This window comes from Xyrauchen texanus, chromosome 10, assembly GCF_025860055.1.
Source record: "Xyrauchen texanus isolate HMW12.3.18 chromosome 10, RBS_HiC_50CHRs, whole genome shotgun sequence".
NCBI classification, from domain to species: Eukaryota; Metazoa; Chordata; class Actinopteri; order Cypriniformes; family Catostomidae; genus Xyrauchen; species Xyrauchen texanus.
Genome location: NC_068285.1, coordinates 16,449,487 through 16,467,107, shown reverse-complemented (window position 1 = coordinate 16,467,107; position 17,621 = coordinate 16,449,487). Strand labels below are relative to the sequence as shown.

General features: G+C 36.2%; 1 protein-coding gene across 1 annotated transcript in view; it reads left to right on the top strand.

Moving 5' to 3' along the window:
* The first annotated feature begins 4,573 nt into the window (after positions 1-4,573).
* LOC127650965 (voltage-dependent calcium channel gamma-7 subunit-like) overlaps positions 4,574-17,621 on the top strand; it is a 35,720-nt gene continuing 22,672 nt past the window's right edge. The window contains exons 1-4 of the mRNA XM_052136647.1: positions 4,574-4,634; positions 12,196-12,391; positions 16,049-16,135; positions 17,245-17,385. Coding sequence (XP_051992607.1) covers positions 12,196-12,391; positions 16,049-16,135; positions 17,245-17,385 — 424 coding nt within the window. The 5' untranslated portion in view covers positions 4,574-4,634. The remainder of the gene's footprint in view (positions 4,635-12,195; positions 12,392-16,048; positions 16,136-17,244; positions 17,386-17,621) is intronic.

The following is a 17,621-nucleotide window of genomic DNA, read 5'->3' as shown; positions in this document are numbered from 1 at the left end:
TCCCACAGGAGTACATTTTTCCTCAACTTGTGTAAGGACATGTTTGTGTCATTATTGCTGCTTCAAAAAGCCATTTGACTGGTTCAAATGTCACTCATGATATGTGACACAGGATATTTGACAGTGCGTGTAATGCTGCCTCAGTGCAATGATTCGTATAAGATTTATATACAGATTTTACTTTGTCCTTGACTGGAGATATTGACAATGCATGTTATTTTTATCACACATGTCTTGGGTTTCCCCACCAGGGCTCTAAAAATAGATGAAAACAAAAAAGAGGAAGGGAGAAGCAGTTTAGTGGGGAGTGGGAGGGAGAAAGAGGAGAGAGAAGGATGAGCAAATGAAAGACTAGCCCAGTCCTCTCTCTGTAGCCTTTCTAGCACTTGAGTGGATCAATTCATGAAGACTCTTGGCATGGGAGAGGGTCTCAATCTTGGGACCACCATAAAGGGATCTCATTATTTCATACATTCACACTTAAATAAATAGTTATTCTTGACAAAAACCGTTGGGTCGCTGTTGTCTGGATTAATTTATCGCATTTGTCTTTGTTTTTTGCACCATGGCCAGTCAATTAGAGCGGATAGCAAAGCGTAAAATAAGAGCACTTCAGTTTACCTGATGAATTATTAACTTCGAAATCCATTTTTCACATATGTTATTGATTCTGACAGACCTGACAGGAAATGAAATGTCTTCAATTTAAACAGAGAAAAGACTGTGAGTGTGTGTGATTTGTTTGTGCATGTTGTGCATGTATCTCATTAATTTCCACTCTGCAGACTTTAAGTTTTTACCTTACGCAGCCTCTGTCAAACACTCTCAAGATTGCAAACAGACACACACATATAAACACTACACATCAGCAGTGTGCATGCAGGTTCGGAGTCAAGGGCCCCAGGCTGTGTGCATTGCAGCACCTTGAACTACACATACGCACACATATTATATACACATTTTCTATATTTTATAAAGGTTTTTCACATACAGACATATAAAGGTTGAGGCCACACTTTTATACAACACACACACATAGACATGCATACACACTGCGGTGTTATGAACATTAAGAGACCATTGCAAATGTATCAGTTTCTCTGGATTTAATATTTATAGGCATGTGTTTGAGTAAAATTAAAATTTTAGTTTTATTCTATAAAGTACTGATAACATTTCTGCCAAGATCCAAATAAAAATATTGTCATTTGGAGCATTTATTTGCAGAAAATTACAACTGGTCAAAATAACAAAAAAGATGCAGTATTTTCAGACCTCAAATAATACAAAGAAAACAAGTTCACATTAATTTCTAAAAAAAAACAATAGTAATGTTTTAACTAAGGAAGAGTTCAGAAATCAATATTTGGTGGATTAATCCTGTTTTTCAATCACAGCTTTCATGCACCCTGTCATGCTCTCTACCAGTCTTTCACATTGCTGTTGGGTGAATTTATGCCACTCCTGACACAAAAATTCAAGCAGCTCTGCTTTGCTTGATGACTTGTGGACATCCATCTTCCTCTTGATCATATTCCAGAGGATTTCTATGGGGTTCAGGTCTGGAGATATAGCCGGCCATGACAGGGTCATCACAGATCATCCACCTGGTCATCTAATGGTTAGACGGAGACCTGGATAGGCCTACAAGCCACAGTGTCTCGCACCCACTGTGAAATTTGGTGGAGGATCAGTGATGAGATCATCGGTGGTGCTTCGGCAATGCTGGAATCGGGCAGATTCATCTTTATGAAGGATGCATGAATCAAGCCACGTACAAGGTTTTCCTGGAAGAAAACTTACATCCTTCTGCTCTGACAATGTTCCTCAACTCTGAGGATTGGTTTTTCCAGCAGGACAATTCTCCATGCTACACAGCAGATCAATCAAGGTGTGGATGAGCACCAGATCAAGACCCTGTTATGGCCAGCCCAATCTTCAGACCTGAACCCCATTGAAAACCTCTGGAATGTGATCGAGAGGAAGACGGATGGCCACAAGACATCAAGCCGAGCTGCTTGAATGTTTGCTCCAGGAGTGGCATAAATTCACCCAACAGCAATGTGAAAGACTGGTAGAGAGCATGACAGGGTGCATGAAAGCTGTGATTGAAAAACAGGATTAATCCACCAAATATTGATTTCTGAACTCTTTCTAAGTTAAAATATTAGTTTTGTGTTGTCTAAAAATAAATGTGAACTTGTTTAATTGCATTATTTGAGGTCTGAAAACGCTGCATCTTATTTGTTATTTTGACCAGTTATAATGTTCTGCAAATAAATGCTCCAAATAATAATATTTTTATTTGGAATTTGGGAGAAATGTTGTCAGTATTTATATAATAAAACAAAAATGTCCATTTTACTCAAACACAGTAAATCAGTAAATACAGAGAAACTGATAATTTTGCAGTGGCCTTTTCTCTAGAGCTGTATATATACAGATATATGGATACACTGGATTTTGTTTTGTTTTTGGCACCATTCGAGAGTAAATTCTAGAGACTGTTGACGCAGTCAACGAAAATCCCAGGAGATCAGCAATTACAAAAATACTCAAACCAGCCCGTCTGGCACCAACAATCATCCATGCGATTAATCTAATCAGCCAATCGTGTGGCAGCAGTGCATAAAATCATGCAGATACGGGTCAAGAGCTTCAGGTAATGTTAATATCAACCATCAGAACAGTTCCGAAAATGCATCAGAATCTTTCCTAGATTTTATGCCTGATATTTTTCCTCATACTTTCTGTTTTCTTCACGTCTCTACAATCAGACTGCAAAGATAATTGTTCCCTCTAGACTACATGTGTAAAATAGATTTCTTTAGCACTAATTGTATTGTCAATGAAAATACATTTTAATGATAACTTGGAGAGAAAAAATGTGTGTTTGTGTACTTAACCTCAAGTTGCTCTGGGGGAATGTCACTGTAGTAGGCCAACTGTAAATCGCTTTAAATAAAACATCTTCTACATGACAGCTTGCTATTTTATTTCTTACTAAATATAAATCTGAAACTGATCTTAATATTTAACATTGCCTATATAGCCTAAAATTATATATATATATATATATATATATATATATATATATATATATATATATATATATATATATAACAGATGGAAAAATAATCATAGGTAAACTGTGGATGATAAGAAAATATGAAACTTAATATATAACGATGCAAACATGGAAAAAGTCACCTTCATTGAGGAATTCCTGGAATGTCAGATGCCGGGGTGGACTGGCCGTCGGGAGCACTGGGCATTATCCAACATGCCCGTGTAGACCCCATTACAGAGTGAATATTCTAATAACTCTGTAAGTTAAAGCCAATAAAACAAATTTATTTAGAAAAACTAAAATGACTTGAATTTTGAAATTACTATCATATTTCTCTGTATGCTCATTTACTCTGTACCTCACATGGACCTCAATATTTGACATGCAAATCACAATAATGGTGACAACCAAAGACAACATATTGAGGATAAGATGAGCGCTGAATAATCACAAAATGACAAATAATAGCAAGTTACAACAAATACAATAACAGCAGCATATATAAAAGCTGCAAACAGTAAAGCTATGAGCAGTACATTGACATGTGTTCAATGTGTTCATTCTGCAGGGAGCTGAAGCACAGCTTGCTGAATAATGCCTTTAAATAAAATCAGCACCTAAAATGTCACAGCACCTAAAATAATCACTTTCCATTGTACTTTCATATACATATTAACCTAACATCTGTAAGTTGGGAAATGTTATTTGTTTGGGCTATAAAGTGCTTATTTTAGTGCTTTTTTTCTAAAAAAGTCAACTCATCACATTTACAGTGGTTTTATATGCTTTAAAGTTATGACAATGTTTGCACTGTTGTTGTCACAACAGTCAATAAAATAGTTTTTCTGCAACACAAACATTTTAAATTGAGTGGGATAATGAAATCAATGAGCCGGTGTGGTGTGTTGCTTGCTGGAATTGGTGGGCCACTCTGGGCCACTCTAGGCCACTTTATAGTCCCAGTCCGCCCCTGGTCAGATGAAGAGATCACTTCGAAAATACGTAAGCATGTACGCATTTTAGAGTTGAAGGACACATGTTTGCTGTTCATGGTGCAGCAAACTCATTTCACGTATTTTAAATGTTAAATGTATGACTCATATGCCTTAAAGTACGCCGACATATGCAGAACTAAAACTAACTCTGACCTTATTGAGTCTCATCAACATCAAACTATCTGAGTGAAAGTCTCTCGTGTTTCTCAAACTGTCATCCCAGTACATCCCAGTACATCCCATTATTATGCCAATTCTCCGCATTGCTGAAAGAAGCAAAAGAGTGAGAGAGGGGAGTATTTTAGGGAGGGCGAAATACTAGAGAGAGAGAGGAGGAACACGCGTGTGTGTGTGTGTGTGTGTGTGTGTGTGTGTGTGTGTGTGTGTGTGTGTGTGTGTGTGTGTGTTAAAGAGCGAGAGAGAGAGAGAGAGAGAGAGAGAGAGAGAGAGAGAGAGAGAGAGAGAGGAGAGAGAGAGAGAGCAAAACTGCTAGATCTGTCCAGGTTTCCGGGCGGTCGCTTATTCCTCTCGTCGCTTGTGCACCGCTGACTTGGGTCGCGTGGTGGAGGGTGAGTGCTCGCGCCTTCGTTCTTATTGCACGTTAGCGTAGCTGTATGAGTGGCGCGTGATTAGACAACATAGTTTTAACATCGTTACGGTGTTTTCAAGTCACGTATCCGAGTATGTTTCGCTAAGACGAGGGATTTGGTAATTACATATCACATTATATTACTTGCGAGTTGTATTTCGGCGGCGGAACACATAACATAGTAAAACGGTTAATTGTATTTACATTTTATCGGAACATTTAGCGAAAAGAATGTACGTTGGGTGCTGTCAGTCACCGACTGTAGTTGCTGGACTTGTGTGTGTCATGTATGTTGGAGAAATATCTTTCTACATTTCTCTAGTGATCATTTAGTGGATCCCTAGTGGCTCGCTACGAGCCAAGAGTGTACTGCGGTCGAGGGGATTTGAGAAGAGGAAGACACGCGCTGTGTAACAGATAGCGAGAGTGTATGGGGATAAAGTGACGCGCAGAATGGCCCATTTATAATATGCATAATTCTGATTCTGCCTTGACTCACGTATGTATATTTTTCTCTTCCTCGTAGCCATTGCTAGAATGCAGATATCAGTGTGAGCTTTATAAATGGTGCTGTACGTCTAACTGTTAACTGAGCTGAAATCATGAATGTGCACATGTGAATGCAGGTGCGTGTGCGTGTGTCATTGAGAGCACGCTGGTGTGCGACTGTCCTTTGAGATATTTTGGGCCAAGGTCTTTCCCCAAACCCAATTTTCTCTCTCTCTCTCTCTCTCTCTCTCTCTCTCTCTCTCTCTCTCTCTCTCTCTCTCTCTCTCTCTCTCTCTCTCTCTCTCTCTCTCTCTCATTCTGTTCCTCGAAATACCATCCTTCGCTAAGCATACATATTCTCTTTTTTCCTCTTATCATTTCCACCTAAACTTTTTCCACTTGCCAGTTGGCCTAACCTATTGACAGGATAACAAATTGCTTTCCCAATTGAAAAGTACACCCCCCTGAGCTTTTGCTCCTCAGTTGAGTGGACAAGCCATCTGTGGAACCCCCAGTACACCTTGAGGGCTGTCTTTCTAAATGTGATCATTTTGACAGTCCTCCTTCTTTCACCTACTGTATACTGCCGAAATTCCCTTGAAAGAAATAAAGGAGGACTTGATATTGTTCTGTTGTGCTTTAAGGCTAATAGGTGCCGATGTGTTAGACTGGTTGAGTTATGTTTTAGTGTTTTTAATGATCACAGCAGTATAGATCTTCTTATTGCATTCTTAAAGTCTTTGCTAGGAAGGCCAGATTTTCAGCCTTGTGTACCTCAGCCATGATTTCAGCACCGGACAGCTCCTTGCAATTACTTTACATTATTTACTAAGCAGTGGGTATTCTAAGATGCCAATCTTTTTGGGTGGGAACAAAATATTTAGATGCCTTGTTTTCCTTGAATGCAAATTCCCTTTTTTCTGCTATATGTAAAAGAGGATTTCAGTAGGTGTCATCATATAAAATCACCAGAATCAACTTTTTTTCTAAATGATCCTGGTGTTGATAGGAATACAATTAAATATAATGTTATATTGAAATATACGTATTTTCACATGCTACAGAATCCCTTTAGATATTAACGATACAGAGATTTGGTGGAGAATCACAGGCATGTGCATTGCCTGATTTCAGCACCAAAGTGACAGACAGCTCCCAATTTCCTCTCTTTTTTTCACTCCTACCCTTTGTCATTGATTCATTCTCTTTTATCTTTCCCTTTCACTGTCTTTCTACTTGCTTCTCCCCTCAAAGCTTCAAAAATGGGTTACATTAGTACCTGTATATTTACATTACAATAGCTTTATCACTCATTGTGACCACAATGGTTTAACTATGTGTTTACTATACTTGGTATAACCATATGCAACTGGAAAACCGCACACACTTTTTGACGCATTTTGTTGATTACCAAAAACAATATATATATGTGTGTGTGTGTGTGTGTGTGTGTCTGTGTCTTGTCCCATCTTTTCTTTAAAAAAGGCAAAAATCTGTTACATTGAGGCACTTGCAATGGAAGTGAATGGGACCAGTCCGTAAACGTATAGCCACAAGATGTAAACTATGTGTGTTAACATGATTTATCGTAAAATTAAGATTTATTATTACGATTACGAACTTTACAGCTCAAACAATACATTGAATTAGCATAATTGTTTTATAAGATTATAAATGTAAAATTTCTGCCTTTAAACAATTCAAAAAGGCCTCATTCAATTTCATTGTAAGTGGAATTGTAACCTTACTGTAACCTTGATTTTTCCTTTTATTTTTAATGAAAAGGAGGGACGAGTCGAAATAACCTTTTGTGGTAATCAACGTTGCTGTCGATTAAGTTTAACTTGTATTGATCCTGAAATATTCCTTTAAAGAAAGGTGCAATGTTGTTAATATTAATATCATTATTGCAATGCTGTAGTGTCCCGAATGATAATGCACTCTTTAGTGGAACTACATTATTCACCATATTATCTTTTCCAAAGTCATTTTTCCCACCTTTAACTTCCTCTATACCCCTATTGTCTCTTATGCATTCATCTTTCAATGTTCTATTGATTATTTTAACCATCACAAACTAGCATTCATTATGAAGCATTAATTCACATCAAGCACACCCTGGGGCTCCTGACACCAACCAGTGGGGATTCAACCCATTATAACCCATTGTTTTTCTCACCCTGCCGAAATCAAGCCCAAGTCCAAAAGATGTTAAAATATCATTATTGTTTATTCACCCATGTGACATTTGGGTGGGAGACATGACATGCAATTCTACCCGTCCATGATGTCATAACCTACTAAAAATGGGTATTTGTTAAAAATATATATCTTCATGTTGTTCCTCTGACAAGATATTATTCCAGCATATCATAGCTGTAGTTGGTGTATAAAGACCTCTACTTCAAATTTTTATCTAAACATCAAAATTGTCATGTGGTGTGACTGTCCGGGATATGTGTGACCTTACTAATATGACAATATATATCAGCAAAGTATAAATAATTGATAGATTTACAGTTTAAGTAACAGAATTAGGATATTTCAACAGACACAGAAAGTGTTGATGTCTGTGTATGATTTTAAAGCAAGTTCTGTCCAAATACATTTTGTCCAGTAAAATGGACGTCATATGGTGTGACACTGCAATTTATATTTTGAACGGGAAATAATTTGGACATCATTATGATGAAGAGGTCCACACTCAACCAGGAAGTTGCAGTGTCATCTCTGGAGTGGTTTGCAAGGTCAAGAGGTGAGTTCTGGCTTTTTAATTTTTGATTAAAAAGCTCTGTATCTGATATGCTCACTAGTGGTCAATGTTTTGTGTCTTATGGTGTGACATTATTTACATAAAAATGAAACACTTTTATACAAATTTTACTTATTAATTCTTGAAAATCATTCCTGCCATGTGGTAATTTACATGCTAAGTATAAGCTAGCTGTTTTTAGTTAACCAAGAGATTAGCTTAACTGAACAAAGCGTCATATGGTGTGACACTGTATCATATGGTGTGACTGTTTTTCTAAGTCACACCATATGATATATTTATCACACAATATTACATACACCTTTTTAATGATAAATAAATAACTATTCAAAACATATTAAATGAATTTAATAGTGAACATTAAATTACCTATACAATTAATGTATTTCTTTTCAATTTTTTACTTAATTTAACCATGTTTCACCATATTTGCAATGCTTTGCCTATTAAAAGATGCAATGTTTTGTCTGTCAGGCAGAAATGTCAAGTAAAGAGAGGACACAAAAATACAGGGAAAGACTCAATGCTGACCATGAAAGGAGAGAGGAGGTCCTGAGGGAAAGGAGGAAAAAGTAAAGAGATCATGCCAGTTCACACAGAATAGACACCTACTATAGGGATGAAAGTCTAGGCCACAACGTAGTGTAACTTCAACACATGATACTATTATCAAGATGGTGAAACTGAAAGGAACGAAAATATCTTAATTACATATTTTTCATTACCAGGTATAAAGAGAAGAAACAAAAGGGAAAACTCAAGGCATTCAGTGTACAGTCTCTTCCTCCTTCAAGACAAGAAAAAATGAGAGAGATGCACAAAAGAAATACAGAAAAAAAAGAAGTGAATGCCATTATGAACCTAACCCCTCCATCTCTTGAAGCATCAGCTTTCAGCTTTTCAGCTTCAACTGATGTTTAAAGATCCCATGTGAAATACACATTTTTGTTTTTGTTTAAAGATTCATTGGATAATGCAAATGATACATTGTATGTTTTTACTGTATCTGGTTTTACTAATATCTATGAATTTTCAATCTAAAACATTCAACTAATTGTAAATTGATTTGTTTTTTACTGTTTAACAATTATAATTGTTGTTACAACACACTCTCCTTTAATTTTAAATTGTTCATGTTGAATGTTCTTGAAGTGAGATGGTGAGATGGTGTTTGATTTACTCATATTTCTGAGTTTCTTATAATTTTAAAAGTTTTAAAACAATGTTAGTATGTTTTTTGATTTTGATTAATGTTAACTGAATTGAATTAATTGAATGTTGAATGCAAATAAAATACAGTTTTTGCATTGACAAATTGTGGTGTGGTGCAGTTCATCATATAGTGTGACACTATATAATGTGGTGTGACATTCAGAATTGTGCCAGTAAAAATACTTTCTTAATTATAAATCATAAAAAGTCAACGGAACACAAGAGAAATAGTATCAGCAAGAGTCACAATCATTTTCATAGATTTATAACCGGGTTTAACATAATTAATCTAAAATATCTGGAAAGGCTGAGGAGAGATGACTTCCTTTGCATGATGATTTAGAAAAACAATACAAAATCTAATGAATCTGCACAAAAGAAATGTTAAATCTTAAGATAGTAATGATAACGATTTATGTTGAAGTTAGTTACTTAGGGAGAGTATATCCCATTTTCATTTTAAATAGAATAACTTTTGTCACACCATATGACAATTTTAGGCACGAATGCAACAAATTGGTGAATAAATCCAATTTCAAATACAAAATCTAAAAGACCACATATATTTTGGGAAATGCAAGAGTCAGTACAACACAACTAATTTTTTTTTTATGCCTAATATTTGAAGTAAAAAATAAAAACTTTTTTCAGGCTTATATGTCTCCCACCCATTTATTCTTCTGTGGTCCATGTTAGGTGGAATGTTTGGGACTTACATCCTCAGTCACCATTCACTTTAATTGTATGGAGGGAAGTGTGAATAAAGAATGTAAATAGTGACTGAGGCATTCAGTCCCAAACTTTCTGCTTAACATCTCCTTTTGTGTTTCATCAAATTAAAAAAGTCATACGAGCTTGGAACATTAAGGTGAGTAAATGTTTTTGTTGAACTATCTCCTTAAGTTTCCAGGTGTCCGATCCACTGGCTATATGGTACCCGTCAATGAATTCAGGGAATTGTGGTACTCCTGGATCCCTGCCAGTCAAATGCTTACTCTCGCGTTTCAGAGCATGAGAGCAGAATGTGTGATAACCCAAGAAGCAAAACACTGTCATTGTAAAACCTTTCCAAAACTGCAATTTTTATAGATTCTTTCCTTCTTTGAAATTTAACCTTCAAGCTTGCATGTGTAGATCTAATCAACAAATCTAATGCAATAGGCAACAGGACCAATGCAATATGCAGATGTGGCACTTCACTACAGAATATTGCCATAACCCTGGGTTCACCCTGGCCCTATACAACTAATTTAGCTAAAGACCTGTCTGTGCAACCAACTATTGTCATAGTGCAAACCTTTAAGGGGCTAGCTGATTAGTAACTACAATAATGCTTATTGGCGCCATGGCACAGTAGGTACAGTAGAGCATGAATCCAACCTGCATCATGTCCCGTTCCCATCCAGTTCTGCTCTCACCTACCACTTGCTTTTCTCTATATGTAACGTTCATTAAAGCCCATGAAAATAAAATAACTAATTATGTACAGTATAGCATCTTAAAACAGCATATGATTCTGAATATATGACTCACTGCATTTTTCCCCCTAATCATTTTATTCATACACTTTTTAAGGACACTATGTTTGTCCTTCATCTGTTTTGTTCTGTTGATGAGTCACACAATAGTTCAGAGTTCTTCATGGAGGGAATTTTTCATCAAGCCCTGCAGGCACAGCTTAAATCATTCTTGATGCATAATAGTTTTTACAGTATAGAATATTTGCCTTTAAAGCAAATAATTGGCAAGTGTTTGATATTGAAACAAAATGACATAGTGTTCTGCATGATTACTGATTTTGCACAAGAAACTTAAACAAAATGACCACACACACACACACACACACACACACACACACACACACACACACACACACACACACACACACACACACACACACACACACACACACACACACACACACACACACACACACACACACACACACACACACACACACACACCTGTAAATCTCTCTCTCTCTGTCCCACTGCAGTCACCAGTCGGCCTTTATCCCTCTCTGAGGCTTGATTAGCCTGATTAGGGGCCGGGTGTGAGGAATCACTACCCGGCCCCGCCCTCCGCCCTACCACATTCCTCCCTTGATCTCTCAGGCCGGGGAGGCCCTGACATGATGCACACCCCCCATTTCCCCGGGGAGGTGTGCCTTCCGCCCTGTCTGCTGGCAGGTCATGGTTGATACTGAAATAAAAAATAATTGTTGCATTTTACCGTTATGGTTATTTCTTTGTACAAACATACAGTTGTTAGATAGCACAAAGGTAGGCAGCAAATTTGCTCTGTTACGAAACCTAATGAGTTATCTACCTAGGCAGCATTTTAAGGCTTCTTTAGCATTCTACAAAAAGTAGTTATTAGAGACATTGTGGAAAATGTAACCTAATGGAGCAATTTTAACAAGCTCAGAAAAACTAAATCATCCAAGATAGCTGCAAGAAATGTTGATTATAATTATATTTCATTCAACACTGAAAACTATAGATAAAAATACATTCTAATTTAAAACTGTTTTTATGTGTGCAATGTATTATTATTTTTTTAAGCTCATAAGATCAGGAGTTTTCCACCTGATAAAGGGGGCACACGATTTGTGGAATTTTGATCCATCCCATCAACTCGAGTCTTTTGAATCAGTTTACCAAATAGGTTCAGTCAGATTCATTGTCTGAGAGTTTCTCACGACAATGGAAGTGAAACACTGATTCGTTCATTAACAAAACACTACTGATGTTTTTGGCATATTCAAGTGAAATAGGACTGGACAAAATGATGGAAGTAATATTAGTAAGATATTTATAACTACATTTAGTAAGAGCTTATATGATTCATTTGCTTCAGTCTGCCCAATGTCTCATTGTCCAGTTAATCTTAACCTTTTAGATCAATCAATTTTAATATATATTTGACAGAAAACAGAATTAAGTTTCACTGTGGTGGCAAATGGCATTCTTGGTCTCTTAGTGATGGGATAGGATTATATATTGCCTGATGACATACATTTTTTTCCACTACATATAATGTCCTTCTCTTTCACATTTCTTTTTAGATGAGTTCTTTTAGCACCAAGGCACTGACGTTCCTGTCATCTGTGTTTGGAGCATGCGGGCTGCTCCTGGTGGGTGTAGCTGTGTCTACAGACTACTGGTTGTTAATGGAAGAGGGCATTGTTCTGCAGCAAAACCAAACCACTGAAGTGAAGATGGCCCTGCATTCTGGACTCTGGAGGGTCTGTTTTGTGGCTGGTAGGTGCCATTACTGATGTAACTGCATATTTTATCACCTTCCCGGTGTGTTGCTGAGACAAATATCTTATTAACCAAACCTAATTAGTAATTGACTGTGGCGACACATTGCTGAAATAGCATCAGGTGATGCTTGTAGGTCTGCAGTTAAAACCACTGTGCATCAAATGGTTGTTTCTTCCAAATGTGTCCTTGGTTAAATCGCTGTGTATTTGTGGGTGTTCTGCTGTGTTATGCAGCTGACTAGGTCCACAGTGTCCCAATGCACTGGTATGGCATCCTATTGCATCATCTTCCAAAATCGTTCCACTCATTGAAACAGGAACTATAGGAAGGCTGTGTGGGCAAACTGTTGCAAGTTACCAAATCAGTGACTGTGAAATTTCTGCTGATAATAAAAATTTTTTGTTATGAAACATATTGTTTGGCTGTGTTCAAAGCTGAAGTGTTTAATTTTCTTTCTGCGTTAAAATAGTCATACATGAAATCAGCTTAAATTGTAGAGACAACTATTGTATACAGCCCTACAAAGCCAAAATGCAGTAACTGTGTCATCACTAAAACTGAGAAAAATGGATTCAAAGGTTTTTGAGCATGATCTCATGAAAATCAAGTGACTGTAGCAAAATTTTTACAAAAGAATACTACATGGGTCCTTACATGTATCATGGCAGTTCAGTGGTGAAATGCCTACTTCATCGCGCTAAATACAAGTAAAATCTTCGGTTAAATAGATGAGGTTTTGAAGGATAAAGGACTAATTCACTCAAAAATAAAAATCCACCCATCATTTACTCACCCTCATGCCATCCCAGATGTGTATGACTTGCATTATATGGACCTACAGAGCTGAAATATTCTTCTAAAAATCTTAATTTGGGTTCTGCAGAAGAAAGAAAGTCATACACATCTGGGATGGCATAAATGATGAGACAATTTTCATTTTGGGGTGAACTATCCCTTTAATGCTCAATGTCAACAAACCTTGCCTCCCTACCCTAAACCTTTAACCTAAACCTAACCAATAGTGTCATAAAAAGCTAACTGAGATGAAAAACAGATGAGATTTTGAAGGTTAATGCTCAGTTGAGTTTTGAACCAACAAAACCTACCTTCCTAACGTAAACCCAACTAATAGTGTCATATAAAACAAATATGAGAGGAAAAGTGCAAATGTTGAAGCAGCCACATCATTCTGCGATGCTTCTATTACACCTTTGACCCACATGTCGCCTTGTACCCTTGTCCTTTGCATCGCAAGTGCAACACTCTATCAGCTACTGTACAATTTAATTGTGGCTAAAATTGGCAAATATACATTTCCAAGAAGTACACACTCAACTCGACTGCACATCATAGCACAGAAACTGATTGTGTGGAGCAGTGCATGCTAATTCATTACAAGCAAACCATAACATCATTACACTAGGTGGGCATAATAAACATGGGAGCGGATTTACTGTACGGAGAATGGAGACTTCACTGGCAAGTGCTGAGCCAAGTGTGGGAGATATACTGGCAAGCTTCATCAGAACCAGTGTCAAAAGCGAAACCACGCGAGAGAAACTCAGCATGAGTGCCATTGAGACTGATAAGCTGTCAGAGAAAATAATAGTTTTCAGATTTTAAACATCAGCAAATTAAACTTCAGCCTTCAATATGTTTTATATCTACATGTATAGTGTCATATATCTACTTGTTTATCTTGTCAATAAACCTTGATATGAACTGAATCTTTCCATTTAATTTTTTAATTAAATACGTCCACTGGAAACTTTTTTTGCCCAACTTTTTATTTCTGCATGTCCACTGATTTTATGCCATGTATAAATATACTTGCATTAAAGATTTATACATTTAAAAATGTGTCTAATTAATTCTAACTGCCAAACATTTTACATTTAAATATTTAAATAATTAAAATTATTTCCACTACAGTTACAATTTAAATAAATGGTAATTAGAATATAGTTACATTCAAAAAGTATTTTGATTACTGAAGAGATTACTTTGCATTTTATTGTCATTTGATTCGTTTAATATTTAGACCTTTCAGATGGAAAACATTTATACATATAAATGATGAGATCCAAAGTGCGTTTGAACAGCGGTGAAACACTTTCTTATGATGTGTACATTCATACGAGCAGACAGAGAAGTACGATTGAAGTAAGTTTGGAGCAGAAGAAATAGAAATAATCCTTGTTTAAACTGTCAGCTTTATGTTAAGCTAAAATGCTATTTCTAGCAATTTTACATGCACATGTTACCAGACACGATGCATATTTTTTATCAAGAAAATTCACATTTATTTTTTCTTCTAGTAAGATCTTTGATATTACGGCAAAAATCTTATTCGTGATAATAATTTTTGTATTGTTTTCCTGTAAAAATATAAAAGAATCCTTAAAACAAGATCAATTTGATTGATTTTGTTTTAGAAACAACACTGCATAAGATATTTAGGTTTTTCAGAGAATGTATTTTTATCATGTGTATTGTATCTGACTGTACTGGCAGCTTTTATAGTCAAAACAAGTGAATAAAATCTACCAGTGCTGAAGAAGTAATCCAAAGTATTTAGAATACATTACTGATCTTGAGTAATCTAACATAATACATTACAAATTACATTTTACAGCATGTAATCTGTAATCTGTAGTGAAATACATTTCAAAAGTAACCCTCCTAACCCTGACTGTGATTAATCCTGATTAGCCATAGAAAACTGCAAATAAATAGTTAAAATGTTTCATTCGATTCACAGCCCCAGTTTAGATGTCATAAGGGAGCATTGTGCAAGGAACAGGGTGAAAAGTATGTGTTTATGAACTGAAATCTGGCATTTAACACGTAATTTCTCAGAATGTGAATAAATGTTGTTGATGTAACGTCTCTTGTGTATATTTTACCCGGAAACTGAATCGCGATGCATATAGCAAATTATTTAGCAAAGATTTAGGTATAGTAACGTGATTCAGTGGGACAAGATTGGAAACTACACAATTCAGTCAGTTTAAATGACGAATCCTCATTTAGAATGATTACATTTTTCTGTGTTGTACAAATGTGTTTTGCTTTACATTGCATGCTGGTTTGTTGTCACAACACTGATAGGAAGTGGGCTGAAGCCATGCCACACCAGTTGGCTGTGTGAATGTGTGTGAATGATGTCATCTTGTTTCCTAGCTTTACCAGTCCTGTTGTATGTTAAGTTAGTTAGATTGTGTATGTGGGTGTTTGACAAATCACTACAGGAAGACTTTTTGCCCATCAGGTGTGTGAATAATTGGGACACATTTTATGTGCTCATATGCGGTGTGTGTGTGTGCAGAGAGGGTGGTCTGATGTGCATGTGTGTGTGTATATATATATATGTTTTATTTATTTAATGTCCTGCATAATGTTTTATGCAGTATATATATGTGCAATGCATATGAGTTCAGTTCTGTCACCTCTCTTCTCAATGTGTGAACCAAAATCATGGTTTTGTCTCTTTCTGTTTGTCCCTGTCTCCCCTCTGTCATTGTCAATCTCTGTCCCTTTCTGTTTGTATTCCCTGTCTCTCTTTGTGTCCCTGTCTCTCCCTTTCTCTTTTTTGTGCCCCCCTCTCTCTCTCTCTCTCTCTCTCTCTCGCTCTCTGTCTCTCTTTCTCAGGGCCAGAGAAGGGGAGATGTGTGGCATCTGAATACTTCACAGAGCCTGAAATAGAGATCACCACTGAGAACACAGCCAATATACTGAGTGAGAACTTTTAATTGACTTTATTGTGTATGAATGCATATAAAAAAAAGAAGAAAAAAAAAAAACAGGTATCATATAGGTATGAGGTGTTAGAACATTCTCAAACATTACTTTAAATAAAAAATATAGTAAAAATGTAGTTGAAGAGAATTGGTGCTGTAAACGAGTTATTGTTGTTAGAAAAATCAATTATATATACGGTGGGGTTTAAAAGTCTGAATTCACATTGGAAATCATAATTTAAGTGAACTGGAAGTTGAAGGATTTTTAACATTTAAAACAAAGGAACATTATGATGTAAAATGAATGAGCAAAATTTAGGATTCTGCACTTTCTAGATCACTAATCAAATGTATGCAAATTTGTGACATTTCTTGCATCCAAGCACATAAGATGATATTTGAACAATCCTCAGATCATGTTGGATGACATGGATCATCAGGTTTGGCACAAACTTATGGATTCCATGCCAGCTTGAGTGCATAGTGTCAATAAAGCAAAAGGGGGACATTCTGGGGGACATTAAATTAAATGTAACTCTCCACTCTGTTTGTTACACTGACAATATATGCTGTAATTGAAAAGTAGTTTATATACTAAATATTTATATTAAAAAGTTTATATACAGTAAAATGTATAAATGTATTTACAAATATACAATTTGTAATAAAAATTATATCAAATTACACAATAATGAAAATAAATCATATATATATATATATATATATATATATATATGTATGTGTGTGTGTGTGTGTGTGTGTGTGTGTGTGTGTGTGTGTGTGTGTGAGCTTGTATTTATCACTTTGTAAGGATAGTAAAACCCGACATATTTGACATTGTGGGGACATTTTGTCTGTCCCCATGAGGAAAACAGCTTATAAACATCCTAAATTATGTTTTTTTTGAAAATGTAAAAATGCAGAAAGTTTTCTGTGAGGGTTAGGTTTAGGGGTAGGGGTAGGTTTAGGGGATAGAATATAATGTTTGTACAGTATAAAAACCATTATGTCTATGGAAAGTCCCCATAAAACATGGAAACACTACATGTGTGTGTGTGTGTATTATTAAAAAGTAATATTCTTTGTTCTGTCTCTTTGTTCTGTTAGAAATGGTAAGAACGGCCACACCCTTCCCCATGGTCTCACTTCTCTTTGTCTTTACGGCCTTTGTCATAAGTAACATCGGCCACATCCGTCCCCAGCACACCATTTTGGCCTTCATCTCTGGAATCTTCTTCATCTTATCAGGTAAGTTATGCAGTCATTACTTTGTACATGTAGTTGTTGTTGTTGCTTTGTTTGTTATTTATTAAATGAATGAACGTTAGACATTTCTCATACTTTTGTAGTAACATAATACTACAGTTTCAATAACATTTGTCGGCCCACTGTTGTGTAGGCTACATGCTCTAGATTCGATGCATGTGTCACAGCCCTGTTTGTTTGTTGATATTCAGTTTCAGTGGTGAGCGTAGAGCCTGATA